The 19,378-nt window shown below is 40.1% G+C and overlaps 2 protein-coding genes across 5 annotated transcripts; one reads left to right on the plus strand and one right to left on the minus strand.

The window, feature by feature from the left end:
• Positions 1-63: 63 nt before the first annotated feature.
• On the plus strand, positions 64-12,823 carry si:dkey-162b23.4 (sodium/hydrogen exchanger 9B2). 4 transcript variants are annotated; one of them, XM_046047896.1, is made up of 13 exons: positions 64-174; positions 1,460-1,718; positions 2,642-2,843; positions 5,861-6,031; positions 6,702-6,844; positions 7,204-7,331; positions 8,522-8,697; positions 9,127-9,233; positions 9,641-9,790; positions 9,997-10,105; positions 10,793-10,929; positions 11,111-11,330; positions 11,728-12,823. In XM_046047896.1, the coding sequence occupies exons 2-13, from the start codon at positions 1,578-1,580 to the stop codon at positions 11,787-11,789; spliced, it is 1,746 nt and encodes a 581-aa protein (XP_045903852.1). In that variant the 5' UTR covers positions 64-174; positions 1,460-1,577; the 3' UTR covers positions 11,790-12,823. The 4 variants fall into 4 exon arrangements, with proteins under 4 accessions (XP_045903852.1, XP_045903850.1, XP_045903851.1 ...); XM_046047894.1 differs by lacking the exon at positions 64-174 and adding an exon at positions 243-703; XM_046047895.1 differs by lacking the exon at positions 64-174 and adding an exon at positions 243-698.
• Positions 12,824-14,346: 1,523 nt separating this feature from the next.
• cisd2 (CDGSH iron sulfur domain 2) lies at positions 14,347-18,757 on the minus strand. Its single transcript, XM_046047901.1, has 3 exons — positions 18,531-18,757; positions 15,603-15,817; positions 14,347-15,382 (listed from the first exon to the last, which is right to left on the minus strand). The coding sequence occupies exons 1-3, from the start codon at positions 18,631-18,633 to the stop codon at positions 15,293-15,295; spliced, it is 408 nt and encodes a 135-aa protein (XP_045903857.1). The 5' UTR covers positions 18,634-18,757; the 3' UTR covers positions 14,347-15,292.
• Positions 18,758-19,378: the final 621 nt, after the last annotated feature.

The following is a 19,378-nucleotide window of genomic DNA, read 5'->3' on the forward strand; positions in this document are numbered from 1 at the left end:
GTTTTTTTTTTTCCCCCCCCCCCCCCCCCCCCAAGCACTCCTGTGCGCTGTACATACTTGCTTGGACATCACTAATCCGCCTGATTCCCATTTCCCAGCTGGTCTATCCACAGGACTGCCAGAAAAGCTGCCACTGACAGGCGATGACAGTGTTTACCGCAATGTTTATATGAGGTGAGCTGCTTTTTTCTTTAATAACGTTATAGATTTAGGGAACCCCGGCAGAGAGGGGCCAGGGGAGGTCTCCAGCCACCGTGCTGAGTTCACTGACAGCTGTTGAACGGAAGCCCTGTCAGCCTCGGGAGATAAATCCAATATCGGACTTCCCTTTCTACGCGGAATTTGATCATTATTATTCTTGATTGATGATTATTGATACTATTACTCCCATATGTGTCAGAGTAGAAAGTCAAATTGAGATTAACTTTATTTACTGAACTTAGACGTTGTCGGTGACCGGGTAAATTTTGCGCTTTTAACGTTGACTTAAGATACGTTCCTCAGCCTGAAGGCACATCGTGAAATCTTCCGGAACACCGGCGCTGTCGCCAGTCTGAAGCTGCTTATTTTTAACCACATACGTTTTGAGAGGCCATAAGGACTTTGTTTTAGCTAACGTTAATTTGAGGAAGTGTGTCGTTCCAATCGCCGAAAGAGGACGCCACTGTCCGATAATGGACCCCTTGTCATGGTTTATCGTAAGGCATGGATTGACCTATTCACTAACGTTAACGCTAAATACTGAAGCTAATCATTTTCAGTCGCCTCTGGTCCCAACACGGGTGTATACGGAACCAAACGCAAAGACAACCCAGCCTCAAAAATTTGCTTTAACGTTACTTAGCTGACTAGCTAGATGGCTACCGATGCCAGCTGGATAGGGTTTTGTTGGCAGTTGCTATCTAACTCTAACCTACTTGCCCTGCCATCCGCAGTAACGTACGTGAGCTGAAGCTAACTTAGCTAACGTTAGATGTGCCATATGGTCGAGCTGTAAGCATTGATTAGTGTGGTCCGTTCACAATTGGATTAGCCGACGTCTGTTCCCACAACCAACTGTCAAAACATTGTAGTAGCGGTAGTTTAATGTAAATCACCTGCCAACGTTTGTATATCAAACAGCTTGAAATAAAGCTATCCCATTGTAACAAGTTGCAGCTCAGTTACTTTGTAGTAACTTTAACGCTAGTCTGTCATGTTGACATGTAAAGTTGATAGAGCTGCGAGCACACAGTAGCCAACATGTAGCTTTTTATATACAGTCTATGGTAGCTACATATTAGCCTCATTGATACGCTTTACACAGGCGTCATTATGTTATGCCTGTGTGTGAGATTAAACCTTTCATTTCCTACCATGCCAGTTTCCACACCTGTACCAAACACCCCTGCTCTCCATGATTAAATAAACATTAACTTTACCTTGTTTTTCTACTGATAAACCCGCGTTGTATGAATAGGGAGCCTTGTGGTCAGAGCAGAAGTGAAGGACCTGCCCGTCAATGGCCAACCCCACCCCTCAGCTTGATGTACTGTGACAGAGAACTGTGTGGACCACAAATACTGTAGCCAGTTGCCATGGAGGACACTAACCCAGCACCCAAACCTGCTACCCCGGAGCGGAGCCCCGCGCACAGTCCAGCACCCAGTCCAGCACCCAGTCCAGTACCCAGCCCACTGCTTGACTTTATTGCTTTGCCTGCAGCAAACCATGTGGAGGTATAGTATTTTTTAACTCTTACACTGTTAACTATGGTATTACCTAGTTATATTCAGGTGTTACTGCCTTAACAAAACTGAAAAGTGTGTTTAACAAACATTGATTTTTGTTTCATGAGTCTGCTGTGTTGTTTTAATAATATGTTTTATATACAGTTCCCTCACCTTGTAAAATGAATTGTTAACCTCAGAAACTTTGTTCATTATTTGTTGCTGTAATTTGAATGTGAGGATTTATTAAAATTCAGCCAGAGGTAAGTCAAGACTTTGAGCAAATGTACCCACCTGAGCAATATGTCAAAGAGGGTGTTCTGGGAGTCGCAGTTATCAGCTTCCAAGGCAAGTTCATACCGTCGCTGTACTATTTGCCATGGAATAGCAGCCTGTAATCTGCTGGTATGTCTTTTAGTGTCAGAGCCCAAAGGAGACTAAAAGACAGTACCACCCCAGCTAAAGCCTGTTCACCCTACTGCTGTCTGGCAAGAGATACAGAAGTATCTGCTGTCGTACCACCAGTACTACTATAACGTAATCTACCTTGTACTTTGTACCTTAAAGAGGCTGTAGAGACATCTGCCAGTTTTCTTATCTTTCCATAAGCAAGGAAATCATATTTGTGACAGCATGACACCTTAGGTCTGGTATTTTGTGTAAGGTTACCAATAGCCATTTAAAGGCATCAGAAACTTAACATCAGCTGCATATTCATCCAGCAGGTGAAGTTTGGTTCTGTTTAGAAAAGCAAGCAGTTACAACATATCAAAAAACAGAAATAAAACTTGAGGTTGTAAGGCTAAAATGCTTATTTTATCATGCATTTCCTTTACAGATGTGGTGTTGAGTTATCTAACAAAACACTGTGTCAACCAAGCCGATGTGATCACTGACCCGTTCTTGTGCATATTCTGATCCATCTTCTCCAGCACCTAAATGTGAACCAGATCCAGGTGGTGGTACGGCGCTGTTCCAGTCCAAATGTCACAGAGGAGACCACCTATTTTATTCCTCGAAACCCTGTGGTGGATGCTGGCACCAACACAGACCCGCCAGTGGTCTGCTGCCCCTTGCTCCACAGATTTTGCCCATGTCCACCAAGAGGTCTTCTGGCTTCTCTCATCACTAAAGGTAAGGGGGGGGGGGCTTGTTGCATGTCATGACTTTCTTTCACACAAGATCCAAAAACTGCAGATGACATGGGTATCTTGTATACCTTGAAATATCTGAAACATTTAGCAGTATTGTAGATACATGGGGCACGGTTAGCTCACTTGGTAAAGTGCATGCCTAGTACAAGGCTGAGTCCTTACTGCTGCGGTCCAGGTTTGAATCCAGCTAAAGGCCCTTTTCTGCAAGTCTCCCCCTATCTCTGTCTCCCTCATTTCCTCGCTATCCACTACCCTATCAATAAAGGCTAAAACAACATATAGGCCTATATTGTAGATGCATACATACACACACACACACTACGGGCCAAAATACACTGCGGCTGCATCAAAACAGCTGCCATTATTGTGTTCACTGGTGGCAAGGGTGTAGCAGTACTCATTCACACGCAATTTATTAAATTACTTTCTTTTGAAGAAGTTTTAGAGGTTGCCAATATTATCAGCCAAAGTGAGCTAATTGCAGATAAATAAAAAAAGAAAAAAAAAAAGTTTTTATAACAGCAAGAAAATGACAAAAGAAACACAGAGACCCACCAAAGGGCACTCTGCAGCTCCCCTGTTGGCAACACACACGTTTGAAATGCCAGAAATCCATCACAAAACTGTTTTACCACTTGTTGAGTATTAAAACCAGTTATAGATTTTTCATTTTTGTAGGGGGGGTTCTATAAGCGAGCAAAAAGCTCTACATTGGTCTCTAATTTGTTAATGCTAAGTACTAACTTGTCAATACTCATATTGTTCAACATTTAATGATTTGCTGTAGCACGTCAAACTTTTTTTAATGTCTCGCCCCATCTAGGCTGTGATTGGTCGGTTGACAAAAAGTGACTGACAAGTACGTCGGCTCTGTGAAAAGTTGAACATGTTCAACAACAAAAGGCACCATAACAGCCAACGTTAAACGACCTTCCTTATCTTCTCCCTGTTTTCTTCTGTCTTACCACTTCAGCTGCTGCCGACATCTTTCTGTCTCTGTCACAGAGCGACCGGAGCACCGGCAGTTCTCTCGGTGCTCCGGTGACGAGTCCGACTTTGTTTTGAACGATTAGCGGCAGGGCAGGGAGGGGGGTTACAGTAGGTTATTGTCTTAAAAGTTACTCGCACGCTGCTCATAAAACATTTTTCTCATTGCTCATACTTATCTGTTTTTAGGGGCACATGCAGAGTCGGCCCTAGGCCTTCAGGGTCCCAAATCAAAACTTAGTTGAAGGTAGGGCTGCACGATTAATCTAATTGCAATCGCGATGTTGATGTCAATGTAGTAAACATGATGGTACTGCTCTCCACTTCAGTAGGCACAGCTTGACCTATGAGGGAGATTAACACAGAAAATAAGTAATTTAGTAAGTTGACATGTTCATACGTTGGGTGTTCCTGGAGGTGAATAATTGCTCATTTATTGTTGATGTAGGCCTAAAGTTACCAGCATTGTCAGCTTCTTGGATGATACCAATGATGGAGGTAGTGGTGGAGGATGATAGCCATGCTATGAAATAATAAAAATGAATAAATAAACTGACTGAATTGTGTTAGCATTAGCATTAGCATTAAAGCTGGAGGATCTTATAATGCAAGACAATCTGCAATAGTTTGATGTCATCGCCTTTTAAAAAGTGACTTTAAATTAGATGTCTTTTCAATTCTGGCAGCTTTGGAGGAGGCTCTATAATGTTGCTCAATAATCAGTCCTTTAAAACAGCTACTATACCCCCACCCCACACATGACAGATTTGATTTATAATCAAACTAAAACACATAACTTACCAGCTGAGTCAGCTTCTTGGGTGACCTGACAATGTTCAAACCTGGCCTATCTGGCTTTGTTCTGTTAAATGCTTTATAACACCAGATGTAAACAGCTCATCTCCATAGATAATGTTAGATAGATAAAAGACAAATATTAAGTTAATCAACTGACTTTTATAATACGATTTCATCCTATATTAAAAGTTGTTATGCTAATAGTGGTTAGCATGTTAGCAAGTATAGCCTTAGCATTGTTAATACCAGTGCAGCAAACTAAGGCTAATGGAAGACCTTTAGTTCAGATTATCTAAAAATACAGGCATATGAAAACGGAACCTGTGGCCTTACGGACCTTTATCTTCCTGACTTCTCTTTTCTTTGAGGCTCTTCTGTTGTCTTTTTACATGTCCAGACAAATATGATCTTCGCTTTTCAGACATCAAGCCTGACTAAACCAGCATAATGAGTGATGTCACAGGGTCAGTCAGGGTCAGGAGTCACGGGGAGGTCCGAGCAAGCTGACCAATCAGGGTAGCTGATTTTCCATAGTATTAACTAAATTAAATAACCACTATACTTATTATGGTGCATAATAAAGAGAGCTGTCTTTCTTTTTATTTTAATAATAATAATAATAATAATACATTTTATTTCTATAGACACTCAAACACACTTTACAGTGAAAACAGAAGTTATGTACATTTAAAACAGATTAAAAACATAAGGTCTGCGAGGTAGAAGGGGCCTTGTTATGGTTGTTTATTATTATTTTATGTTTCTTTTTTCAGTAAATTTTTTCCACCACTAGCAAACAGTGAGTAGGGGGCCCCTCTGCTGGCCAAGGGGCACTATGCTACTGCAAAGGTCACTTGGTGGCCCAGCCTGCTCTGGGCACATAGGAGAGCCCGGTGTGGGTGGAGATAATGAGCAGCCTGCAGCACACACAGTGAGAAGCTTCATGTCTACACATAAAAAATGTTAGGGATAATCTTTCTTTATGTAATGTTTATGAAAAGAAGAAAAAAAGAAAATCAGCCAATATATTGGAATATCGGAATATCAGAATCTGCATCGGTCTTAAAAATGCCATATCATTCAGGCTCTAGTTGACAGTTAAAACAAAACAAAAGTACATGTAATAATCTGTTCATCACACCACTAATTTGTAATACCGAATCATGATCACATCGTTCTTGTAATAATATAATGTGCCTGTGTCCTCTCCAGTCCTTTTGGCAGCTGTGCTCTTTGGAGTGGTGTGGTCTATCACAGAGGATGAATGTCTTCCGGGGGGCAACCTGTTTGGCATCACGATCCTCTTCATCTGTTCGCTCATCGGTGGCAAACTTGTGGCTCTCATCCGTCTGCCCAAACTTCCACCGTTCCCACCACTTCTTGGTAAGGCTGAGGATTTATGCTGAGTAGTTATGCTTTAAGCACTGGTGTGTTTATACAAGCCTTTATTTCATATTTAGTTACACAGGTTATATTTAGTAACAATACATAATCTTCCAGTGTCAGTGTTAACACTGCTTGTATGAAATGGAATCATTATTTACCACTATAGTTCTTGCTGTTGTAGCAGATTGATGAATCACATATTGCATGAATCAAAGTATTTCTAAGAGAAGCAAACTAACATCTTGAAATGGGTAACACCGCTACACTGTGTATTCTGTATGTACTTTACGAGTCAGTATGAGAGTTTATTTATTTTTTTTTTAAGATTTGAAAGGAGGCTCTGACTGCCTAAGTCTAAACCCTGTTGACCCAAGGTGAAGGTGTGATGCCATCTAATCTGTTATTTTACATCATTAATGCTGGCTCGGAATAAATCACAGCGTTGATCAGAAGATAGTTTACATGTCATATTTGTTATGAAAATGAGAAGTACAATGTGTTCATTGATCACAGTCCCACAGTGTGTGTCTCAGTGTCTTCGGTGTCCAACATGAGCACCATAAGTTCAAAAAGCAATAGGTGATCTCTGTTCTTGTTCTGTATATCTGTGTGAGAGATGGTCCTAAAGGATCACATGTCCTCTCTCACACCCTTTGCTGTGCTGCAGGTATGCTGCTGATGGGTTTCCTGCTGAGAAACATCCCAGTTGTAACGGACGGCGTGTACATTGACTTCAAATGGTCTGCATCATTGAGGAACGTTGCTCTGGCCGTCATTCTGACCAGAGCGGGTCTGGGTTTGGATCCCACGGTATGCCACATACTCCACTACTGAAGCTTAGTACTTGCTCACTGAAATGTTTAAAGGGATATATTTTCTCTGTGCATATGACTTCCCCCAACTATTTTTGTTGGATATTTTTAAGTTACTGTTTAATGATTAATTCTACAAATTCTCAATCAGAGCTTACCAGAACCCAAAGTAGCCCAAAGATGTAACCAGTTAATACTCGGTACCTTGGCTTAATTCATTAGCAGCAGTGAAATCAATTTTCTCTGTCTATTTTCAGATGTTTCAGTCAATTAATCATTCAGTTCTCCCCAACATCACTAAAAGTCAATTAATTACTGTAACAAAATCTTGACTGATGTATGTGTCTGTGTTGTCAGGCTCTGAGGAAACTAAAATCTGTGTGTATACGTGTGGCAGCTGGGCCCTGCATCATAGAGGCATGCACCACAGCTCTGATCTCTCATTTCCTCTTGGGCTTGCCCTGGGTGTGGAGCTTCATCCTTGGGTAAATATAACACTTCTTACTCTCCCATACTCTTTACCATTTAAATTTCAGTCTTATCTTTTGCTATTTCTTTGACATGTGAGGATGCAGACAGGAAATAGAAAAGGGTGTGACATGTGAAAAAGAAGGAATGGAACCGGGGATGTGGAAGCCTTGACCACAAGACCAAGAAGATACTGTTTTAATTTCAAAATATGTAGTTCTTATAAAACAAATGCAGAGGCCAAGCTCTCAATGAGTTTCATAGTAGTGAATCCAGGGACGCTTTAAGTGACGCTAAAAAAGACTTTAGGCACTTTACAGCAGAGCAGGGTGACAAATTATATTATATTATACTTTTTACTGTAACATGTCTTATATTTCCCTAACATCATTTAATTCACAACATAATTCCATTATGTGCTAAGTGAGCAGACTGCTCAGCTCTCTGTACAATAGGAGCAGTTTACTCCTCTGAAGCAGACTGTAGCAGAGTTGGAATGTGAAGGGTTAGAAGTAAGACATGACAAGGATAAGTTAGACTGTACAACACACCGTAAGTGCAAGGAACATGTTCCCATGAAGAAGAGAACAGAATACGCACTGATCCCAGAGAGTCACTGGATTAAACAATATCGTCTTTTCCGATGTCCAATACAGTGGGCGATATGACTGCTGACAAGATGAATCTATTGGATGACGGGCTTTTCTTTTTTTTGCCTTTATATTTCTGCCTGGTCAGCAGTCATGTGCCATCAAGTAGTTGAAATGGAGCTTGAGCTCAACACTGATGGCCTTTTCCTCCTTCTGCAAATGTTGCTTATCAGTGTTTGAATGGTGTATGGGGGCCAATACATACTCAGATGTTTTTGAGACTGAAGATTACCATAAGTGTTTTACAGTGTAGTAATCATCTGCTCATTCTTTTTTTAATATCATTAGCAGGATGTTAATTTTAATAAATAAGTCTGTGTTTGAACAGCGCAGTAAAATGAACATTGTTAGAAAATTAAAGTTGTGTCGAATTTCAGCCAGGTCTTACCTATCAGCCACAGTATAAACTACACATCATGTTGCAGGAATGCATCCCTTTTGCATATTTCCAAGCATGTTTAAAAGCTGATGCTTTCTTGAGATTCCAAAGACAGCTCTTTATTTGCTGCGCGTCCGTAGGAGCATGTAAATCAATAAACAATCCATCTCTTCCACAGCTTTGTGCTCGGCGCTGTGTCTCCAGCAGTGGTGGTTCCCTCCATGCTGCTGCTGCAGAAGGATGGTTACGGCGTGGAACAGGGCATCCCCACTCTGTTGATGGCTGCAGGCAGCTTCGACGACATCCTCGCCATCACAGGGTTCACCACATGCTTGGGCATGGCCTTCGCCACAGGTAACCTGTGTGTGTGTGTGTGTGTGTGTGTGTGTGTGTGTGTGTGTGTTTGTACTTTATGTACAAACACACACACACAAATAAGAAGTGCTGAATTCAGCGTTGCTTCCTTGATATATGAATTTGACACGACGTTAATCTTCGGTCCAGTGAAGGTGAACACTGAGAAGCTGATTAAATAAATTCTATCTGTAGTTTTTCAGGAGCTCAGCAGAGGGTGTGAGTGCGCTGTTTACTCTTGTGCTAAGTCAAAGTGTATTTTGTGTTTCATGACTCCAGTATACAACAAGGTAGAGCTTCTGTAGGGATATACCGAACTGCAGTCAAAAAACTAAATAATACCAACAGCTAGTGTCCTACATTTTCAGGAAAACCGGTTCAGTTAATTGTATTATATTAGTTTTATGTTTTCTCTGCTGATCCTTCCAGGCTCCACTTGGTACAACCTCCTGAGAGGTGTGCTGGAGGTCGTAGGTGGGACTGTTGCTGGGATCCTCCTTGGCTTCCTCATCCAGTACTTTCCGAGTGTTGACCAGGTAGGCATGCTCTTACAGCGTCACCATGATATTGGCCTGTTTTACTACTACTTAGTCATCCTTGCACCACTTGACACCACAGCCTGTGTATGAAACAGTGTGGGAAGAGCCAATAAATGCTTGTAGAGGGAAAAAAAAAGCCAGTGAATTGTTCCACTTCTGGTTTAAAATGATAAACTCTGAGGACTTTTAATGTGAACACTTCTAGGTTTTTTGTGAATCCTGGATTTCCTTACACAGAATGTCAGACTCGAGAGTTGTATGTTGGTTAAACACAAGTAAACTATATTCTGAATATCTACTTAATATCTGCTGATGCCTTACAAGTGTTATATGGAGCATTTAGTAATATATTTCATAATATTAAGATATTCTATATTTAATCATTGACTGTCTTTTTCACCTAGAAACATATAGTAATGAAGCGCTCCTTCTTGGTCCTGGGTCTGTCCGTGTTTGCCGTGTTCGGCAGTGCCGTGGCTGGCTTTCCTGGCTCGGGAGGCCTCTGCACCCTGGTGCTGGCATTCCTAGCTGGCCTTGGCTGGGGGTCGGAAAAGGTAATAACATCTTTAGGGCTGAATTTTGACAAGGTTTACTTGACAGAAAAGTATATTTTTTGTAATGAATTATTAGGCATACTGTTTACCAAGCTCCTACTAGGTTGTAAATTCTTCATCAGTACGTTAGTCATTTTTTGTCCACACTGCTGCGTGCCAACCAGATAACCAACCTAAACATTTCTGTGTGTTCTGTTTGTCTTAAGGCCCGTGTGGAGGAAGTGGTGGGATGGGCGTGGGACGTGTTTCAGCCTTTGCTGTTCGGACTGATAGGAGCAGAGATTCGAGTCTCTGAGTTGGAGGGACACACAGTTGGTGAGATGACCATACAGTTCAAAATAACACAGTGAGGTGGCTGTTAGCACTGAGAGATTCAAATGGGATTGTATGGATGTAAATATATTTGCATAGCCAAAAAAGAACCTTTGTCTGTTTGCGTCCAGTAAATATTAAAACCTGTGTTAGCGCTTCCAGAGAGCTCCTTCGAGTATACAGATCTTTGATTTCTCCCCCAAAAATGTATCATATAGATTAGATTGCCAGAATAAGTGGCGGTCATAACATATGTTGGTGTTCTGCAAGTAGCTCTAATAGCATAACTACACATAGAAGAAGACATACTTTATTAATCCTGCAAGGGGAAATTGCAATGTTTTTTCACACACACAGGTCTTAAATACACACACACATACAAATTGGACCTATATACATAACACATAGTGTGGCATGTGGCTAGGTGCTCCTAGTTGTGGTAACGATTAGGAGCACTAATGAACCAGCAGTATTGACGATCCTAGCTAACGAGCCCAGAGGTTAAATAGCTGAGTTTCCCTACCAGTCACTCAGAACTGAAAAAGTCTCTTGGATGAGGGACGAAACGTCTTCTAGTATCTTCTACCAAGTCCAGTTGCCCTTGACCTCAGCCTTAGTTGGATAACTATGACCTGGATGACTGAGAACCTTCACAGACACCTCTGTATGACTCTTATTCTGTTTATCTAGGTCTGGGTATAGCCACTCTGCTCATTGGCCTGCTGGTTCGACTCCTGTTCACCTTTGTCTGTGTGTTTTGTGCGGGCTTTAACATGAGGGAAAAAGTGTTTATAGCCCTGGCGTGGATGCCCAAAGCCACAGTGCAGGTAAATTTCTGAGAGATTTACCTCGTCATTTTTTTGCGGTGCATATCAGAAGATTTTCTTTTTGGAACACAATGATTGAAAACACACAATGCAAATGTGTCCACTCATATTGATGGTAAATGTGGTAAATGTCATTTGTGAGTGAGTATAGAGGAATCACTAGTGTCCTTTTCTTCATCAGGCGGCCATCGGTTCCACGGCTTTAGACATGGCCAGGACGAAGGATGACAAGCAGCTGCAGAAGTACGGCATGGAAGTGCTGACTGTGGCTGTGCTGGCCATCCTTCTCACTGCCCCTGTAGGAGCTCTTATCATAGGCCTCACTGGACCTCGCCTGCTACAAAAACCAAAGAACTCCTGTGGTGAGCGAGTCAAACCCAATTTATCAGCTTTCTTCTTAGGTAGGTAAAGTCCTACATTGAACAATTCAACACGGCTGAACACCTTTGTCGAACCTCGCCTTGTAGTTGTGTTTGCGTAGTGAATATCCTTTCCTGCAATGTTTTTCCCTTCTCCACCTTTGTGATTGATGCGTATGGCCAGACAAGGATTTGCATAGCTTTAGGGTGCTTCTGTTTACCCTGTCATTCATGCCTTCATGTCTTTTACATCCACACAACAGTGGCATTGTTACAGTTACAGTGTAAGAACACTGGATTAACCACAGTGCAAAAGTGCAAGTCATGGGTATACACTAGTGTTTTGTCGACTAGAGAATCTGAATAGCGTGTCATCAGTCTTGTACTTAAGCTTTCCTCATGGCCATTTCTCCCTCTGTCTCCTCTTCGCCTTTCCTAGGCACTGCAGCAGGAGGTGACGAAGACAATGACACTCCTGTCACCTATGAGAGTACACTCTGACATCACCCGTCTTCATCCAGTAAGCAAGAACATTTCTAGGAGACTTCCTTGAGCTTTCCGTTAGCCACCAAGTGGCTCTGTTTGTCTCTCTCTGTCTGCTGGTCAGCTCCTGATATTTGCCATGCTGCAGGAGCACATGAATCACTCTGTATTTTTAGCTTCTTGTGGTTTCCCAGCATCAGGCTCCAAACAAATGACCCACATCCCAGGGTCTGCTGTCATCATGTATGAATTGTATACATGAGGTGGTTTTGTTTCTCATCCCAAATGAACGTCTAATCAGATATATTGGTGTGAGGCATGAATATGGTTTACATTTTTTGTAAAGGCGGATATTGTTCCTCCCTCTTATATTCACTGAATCTGCTATTTGCTCATTTTTTATGATTACACTTAAGTAAACCATCTAGTGTATTTGGACTTGGAAAAAAATGGTAATGCTGTATTTTATTGTAAGCAGTTTACTTGGAGGGCTTCATAATTGAATGTACCGAGAGTAGCTATATTTTTTTGTTTTAGACTACACAGTTGACAGGTTTGTCTTTAGGTGTTCCGAGTACAGTATTTTTACCGATTTGTGTTTGTGTATTTTTGCGCATAATGTAATAAAATATGTATATGCTGTGTGATTTGATGAAAAGGGGTTGTGTAGTTTACAAAGACTCAGGAAATCATCTGTATAATCTACAACACTTTCCTGTGGATTATACACAGTGCTGCAAAAACTCCTATCATCTACTACATTCACTATGTCAGCTTTCAATATCATGAATGCTCGAACGATCATGCCCATATTCAAAATGTTCATGTAAAGCCCATCTTTTATTGTTTGATTATGAAGGAAAGTAAATTTTTCACATTTGTTACATTTTTTTTATTACAGAAATATGCAGTGTAACTTAAGATGTTTTTGATTAGTTTGAATGTATTTACACTCAAGAGGTTCTTGTGTATTATTAGCAACTATTTATGATACATAATTCAGCATTAGTTTTTTACTTTAATATTGTTGAAACAATAAATAATAAAACATACAATGAATTGTCAGTGTCTTTGTTTTACTATGCAACACAATGATTTACTATATGTTTTAGCATGTGCTTAATTTAGGTTACGGAAATGTTTGCTTTTTAGCAACGCTAGCATTGTTGCTCCAGGGACGGAAGTGTTCACCTGTCAGTCAGACCACTCGATGGATGAATTGTAATGAAATTTGGTACGAATAACTATGGTGCCAAGAAGATTAAATCTAATGACGTTTGGTAATCTCCTGACTGTTTCTCCTGTTCCTCCAGCAGGCTTTTAAGTTTTCACTTACCAGGTGAAATATCTCAACATCTCCTGGATGGACTAGAACACAATATTGTATGATGGTGATGCCGACGTTTCATCCAGCACCATCATCAGGTCAAATTTATTTGCTGTTTATGACCAAATACCTGAAAAACTAATGACGTTCAACGATCAGCCTCACCTGTACTTTGTTTAGTGCTAATTAGCAAACGTTAGCATGCTAACCCACTGAGCTAAGACGGTGAAAAATGGTAAACCTTACACCTGCTCAACATCACCATGTTAGCATTTAGCTCAAATCCCTGCTTAAGTACAGCCTCACAGAGCATCTCAGTCAGAGTCTGAGGCTTGTTCTTAAAGTTTTCACTTTACAGAATACATGAGCAAGACAATATTTGATGCCATTGTTGGCATGTTTTTTTCTTTTTGAAGCTGTATTGAAAGAAGTGCCCAAAACAATGCACTCCTACAGAATATTACCCTGAATGCAAGTTTTACTTAAAAAAATAATAATAAGAGTTCCAGACAATTAGAAAGTGATTGGTTATCTTGTCATTAATTTAAAATTTCAAAATCATAATGAAAAAGAGAATGAAGCCGCAGTTCTGTTTCTGACAAAACTGTTGACTTGAACATCCTTAAGTTTCTTCCCACAAGCCATCACTCTGATGAACAGCTGACTTCTGACTCACTGCAGTAACTCGGTTTCTAATCAGCCACCTGTTTACTGACTACCATCTATTATTTATTCATCCTTCTCTATTTCAGTGCTGTTGTCATATTGTATTTACCATATACCAAATCCACCTACCTCAAGTACATAACACCTGTACATAATACTTATTTTTTTCCAGCATCCTTCGCACTATGCTCCATCACACTGTGTACACGTGTATCACATCCACCTCCGACATGTACGTGGTATTAACAATAATAATTTACTCCTGCATCCTTTGCACTCTGCTCATTGCACTATTGTCTCAATCTGTCTATAGTATTTTTGTTTATAGAGTCTATATATACATGTTCTCTATACTGTAGCCTGTGTCTGATTTTATTATTGTATGAGTAAGCACATCATGAGCAAAGTACAATCCTGAGTCAAATTCCTCGTATGTGTATACATACCTGGCAAATAAAGCTGATTGGGATTCTTATTTCTACATGTTACATTTCAAATGCAGAATGAAGAGATTACAGCCATTTCTTACAAAAGGTACATAAACATGCAAACATGCATCACATCATCATGAAAACACAGATCTGATGACAAAAGCCATTTATGTATAAAATATTGTTGATGAATTTAAGAGGAAATCTTCTAGCAGGAAGTCAACTATATACAGCCATTATGACATTACAGAGGCTAGAAAAAAAACAGTAGAGCTCTTGTCCTGCAGAAGTTACATTGTCAAATCAATGGGATGGTGAGGGTAAAACTGTAACTGGATATTACACCATGGTGCAGTGGGTTGAAATGTTTATAGGCAACGGTGTTGAATGCAAAATGTAAAACTCATAGCCTTGTTCATAGCCTTCAAAAACTGTTATATAGGCTATGAACAAAATACATCTGAAGAAGGAATAAGTAGCCTCCAAGACACATAATAACTTAAAAGAGACAGACAGACAAAAAGACTGTTAAATAATACCAAAGAATTGTCCAAAATGAAGACATACAGTACAAAATGTTGATTAGGGGTTGGACTAGTATTAAGTATTTAATTAAAACAACCATTAACTCGGAACTCCTTGTTGAGTTCAGATCATTGAAAGTCATCATAAAGTCACTGCAATTATATTTACAGTTTCCTCCTCAAAGTGGTCCCAATGATGAATTGTAGTTGATTGGAAAAAGACTGAGACATGACTTAAACTGAATTTACAGTCAAATAAAAAAAAGGCTGTTCTGTTAACCAAAAGTGAGCAATGAAGAATGGGCCAAAAAACAACAACAAATGAAACCTTCTTAACTGCATGATGCCATTAAAGAACCTAAAATACAGTTCTCTCACTGTGGAAAAGTGTACTTTGAGGTTAGTTAGGAGGACCACTTCAAATGAAAACTCTGGAAGTCAATCTATCTGTCCAACATTAACGTGGCACCAAGGCGAGACAAAGATTCTTGTAAAAACGAAAAGTAGACAAACTACAAACTGTTAAGAAATGAAAACGAAAGGCTGAGGAGGTCAAAGAAAAACTCCCATCAATTACAGTATCTTCTTTTTGAGTATGAGCGGTCCCACGTTGTCTCCAGTTAGCTCATTGTGCTTTAAGTGTGACTTGTCACAAACAGGAAACTAAAACAGGAAACAACTGATCAGCAAGATACAGAAACAGTAAACTTCCACTTAACCTGGAGTAAAACTTAAGTTAACTATAACTTCTCTAATGTAATTAAATCAACGGTATTTAGCAGTCTGTGTGACAAATAAAGAGAACTATGACAGTACTGTCACTTCAGGCCCAGTGCATTTCTTCATACGCAAAAGACTTTGGAAAAAAAAACAGTCAACTTACAGTTTTAGAGCGCCAGCAGCGACAGTAACAAACATTTGCGCTGTTCAGGTCCTCAATGTCTATCTCGTTGACTACTTTTGGGTTCTCTTTCTGGATCTTCAGGTTGATCAGGCTGTCTCGCTGCTTCTTCTTCTTTGGCAGGAATGGGCGAATGGTCAGATAGCCCAGCAAAGCCAGGATACCCAGAAGAGGCAGCAACCGGAGCCACTCAGAGACTACAGACACATTACAAGCATATTAGCAAACACAGGAAGATAACTGTGAACAATGGCATACATAGTGCAACTAGAATAGTGTTGGCCAGAGGCTGAAAATGTAGCTGTGGGCATTGGCCCTATAAAGGGATAGAGCTTCCAGTATCCAGTAATGCATGCATTACTGGATGCACAAAAATCTGACACTTGACGACATGTTGATTAATCAATGCGTCAATCAACAGATTCAGCAACTATTTTGATTATCACTTAAACATTTGCACCATTTTCCAAGCACAAATTCTAAATATTTACTCATTCCAGCTTCTCTATTGTGGGGACTTGCTTTTCTTTGACATGGTGGTGGCGTAGCATACATAAGATGCTTGCCTTTGGTGTGGGAGACCTGGGTTCAGTTCCCACTGTGAGACATCCACCATTGTGTCCCTGAGCAAGACACTTAACCCCTAGTTGCTCCAGAGGCGTGCAACCTCTGAGATGTATAGCAACTGTAAGTCGCTTTGGATAAAAGTGTCAGCTAAATGAATAAATGTAAATAAATGTAAACATATTAAAGTAAATTGAATACCTTTTGTTTTAAAGCTACGACATAAGCAATCGCCAATGTAAAAGAAACATCAAATGTTGTCTGAAGTATTGTTTATGTTTTCAAAAGGCTAATATAGTAGACATCTATTACATGATTATGTTACTGAGACATTAAAACAGATTTAAGTTGCAGTGTTTATGTCAAATGTGTCAGATGCAGTTAAACTAAAATTTTGAAAATACATGATCATGTTAACAGATTTAAGTGAGCAGCCACCGCTACACCTACTTCAATTCTCCTCCTCATCCTCGTGTCTGCAGGTTAACACAATGTATCTGTTGCAGCAGCTATCAGAGGGAAATGCCACACTGAGCCAAGAAATGTACTTTGGGATAACCATCGTGCAGTCCACCATACATAGAGAGAACAGACACGTGAAGCACAGTGAGGATTAACCACAGTTTTACTATTAGCTATGAGTTGTACCCCGGAACTTTTCGTAATGCTCTTGGGGCAATTAAATACTTTCAATAAAAGGATTCTGATGCCTAATGGGATGTTGCTAATCCCTAATCTCGTTAAAGGAATTCTATTTCACATGTAGGAGCACTTTATGCATCTTTCATCCTCTAATCTGCACTGTTTAAATTGCTCCTTTCTGACAGGAAAGAGGTTTTAACTTTCGCCAACATCTAGAAACTTATAACTTAAAAGCCAATGACAGTAAGACTTGGTTTCGTGGCTTTCTCGGAGAGGCACTACCTAAATGATTCTAGCATTTCGACTGTCACTAAAACATTGCAGAAATGCTCAGGCTAGCTCAGCTTTTCGACTTTTTTGGGCTATTATTAGGCTACATGTACACTTTCCCAAAGGCTGAAAGGTCGAGTTGAAGTGGCTGATCATCTTCAAGATGCACTTTGGTTCTCTAAACCACTGCTGTACTTTGTACTCCTTTGTATTCAAGTGTGCACTTAAACTTAACTTGTTCTAACTAGATGAGTAAATTAATACACTTTTGTGTTTTCAAATTTAACAGGTGCAAGAGACGTGATGAGACATGAACAGCTCACGGTGTAGTCTAAAGAGTCGTTTACCTGGCTGTGTGTAACTCACTGGAATCTTTTTTTGTGTGAGTTAACATGAGCCCAGGCATTGCTGTGGCATTAAAAAGTCAACGTTTCTGATAGCAGAAAACACTGAATTTTACAATGATACTGAATGATTGTGGATCGGTTACATCACAGTGGATACCCAATCCACTGAATAAGGTCAGAATTGGGACGATACCAAATTTACTGTATCGTTTCAGTAGAGTTGCATACACTGATACTTTAATATATTCAAATAATCCTGGTGGAGAGTCCCCATTGCTGCTGAAAACAAATTATCATTATAACACATTATTCTGGGGACCAGAAAACTGGAAAATGTCACAATTTACCACAGCCCAAGCTGACATCTTCAAACCCCCCAATTGCATCTGACCAGCAGTCCAAAATTCAATTAACTACAATGTAAGACAAGAAAAAGCAGCTAATTCTCACGTTTGAGAAGCTGGAACTATTTAATGTTTGGTGTTTTTGTTTCTTCAACTATTAAATCGATTCCTTTCATTCCACTCAGCTATTAATCGGCTAATTGTAGCAGTTTGACACGGATCTTGAGGTAGTTTGTGTTTTGAGACTGTAGTACCCTCTAGTCTAGGGCAAAATATGTTGTGAAAGACTGAACTGATATATGACTGACATATTGTGGCCAACATAGCAGGACATATGCAGTTGTTGAGATTAATAAGAGGATATCACTTAAACAGCATACTACAGGCTGGCATATAAGATGCACTTTATGGTATGGATCAGCATTGCATCAACATTAAAAACACACAAGCAAATTTAACTGTGAGGAGCACTACTTTACATAACAGGCACTACCTTAAGGTCACTGCTGAGTTGATGTTTCTAACAACAAAATCAAACGATGATGACACTTGTGTAACTTGAGGACACAACACAGGTTTTGTAGGACGCTGCCGTCCACAGCAGGACTGTGACTGAGTTATAGTTTGCAGGCTAGCTAAAGGCACAGAGCTAACTGTTATGTGCTGTGAAAAGTGGCCCCGATGAGTTGAGAATTCATCTTCACATGACATGTCAGAAGTGCACCACAGCTGCAGTTTGTTACCTGTTAACCTTGCAAATCCGCCGATCGTCTCCGGAAGTGGAAGCCTCTTGAGGTAGGCTGGAAGCTGGACTTTTATTATCCTTGAAATAGTTTCGAAAACCATCTTGAATAGCTCAGTGTGGCAGGTTTTGCATTTGACTTGGATAGTTCCTGGGGTTCGTTCATGTCATTGCGTTTATTTCTGTGCGCAGCTTGTCACCGGTACGTACACTCTTACCGTGGAAACTTGAAAAACATTTACAAAATAATACGTTAGAGTTTTCGTGAATACACGTAACAGCGTTGTTTGTGACGTTGAAGCGTGTGACCAATAAGCGTTGGAGGAGTTGGTGGCTCCTGATTGGACAACTCGAATGCAGGATGAAGAAGGTCGTTTCTGCTTCCTTCAAGTGCACCTCGTAAACTTCGCTTCAGATAGTTTATTGGAAGTTTATAGACCACACAAGAAAAATATGTAAAACGTTTTAAAATATAGGGTTAATCAAACGTTTTAACTCATTAACTTACCGATCACTTAAAGTCACCTCTCTGCAATCGTTTGATCCCTGCTCCATATAAACAGTCATGGTTTCACTTCGTAGAGTTTTTAAAATGTGGTTTCAACCACAAAATAACAAAATATTTCGGGGTACCCAAAGGCATCGTTATTGTGGCTCATCTTGTTTGACACATGGGTTTGACACATTTTTTAATTCGTGTTGCAGGAACGTTTCCCACAGATATGTGAATGCAATTAACCACATTCAGTATTTTGTATGATATCAACTAAATTATATTTTTTCAAACATAATTGTATTATCGTTGTTGGAGGAAGCCTGAGATCGAAGAATGCCATTACCAGTGAATAA

This window comes from Micropterus dolomieu, linkage group LG04 (genome assembly GCF_021292245.1).
Source record: "Micropterus dolomieu isolate WLL.071019.BEF.003 ecotype Adirondacks linkage group LG04, ASM2129224v1, whole genome shotgun sequence".
Classification (NCBI taxonomy): Eukaryota; Metazoa; Chordata; class Actinopteri; order Centrarchiformes; family Centrarchidae; genus Micropterus; species Micropterus dolomieu.

What these genes read in the sequence shown, in the direction of transcription:
- si:dkey-162b23.4 (XM_046047896.1), top strand. Translation starts at nt 1,578, where the DNA reads ATGGAGGACACTAACCCAGCACCCAAACCTGCTACCCCGGAGCGGAGC. An exon ending in GGGCATGGCCTTCGCCACAG is followed by an intron (nt 8,698 to 9,126) that starts GTAACCTGTGTG and finishes TGATCCTTCCAG; the next exon opens with GCTCCACTTGGTACAACCTC. An exon ending in TTTATCAGCTTTCTTCTTAG is followed by an intron (nt 11,331 to 11,727) that starts GTAGGTAAAGTC and finishes CGCCTTTCCTAG; the next exon opens with GCACTGCAGCAGGAGGTGAC.
- cisd2 (XM_046047901.1), bottom strand. Translation starts at nt 18,633, where the DNA reads ATGGTTTTCGAAACTATTTCAAGGATAATAAAAGTCCAGCTTCCAGCC. An exon ending in CGGATTTGCAAGGTTAACAG is followed by an intron (nt 15,818 to 18,530) that starts GTAACAAACTGC and finishes ATGTGTCTGTAG; the next exon opens with TCTCTGAGTGGCTCCGGTTG. An exon ending in GCTGCTGGCGCTCTAAAACT is followed by an intron (nt 15,383 to 15,602) that starts GTAAGTTGACTG and finishes TTCCTGTTTTAG; the next exon opens with TTTCCTGTTTGTGACAAGTC.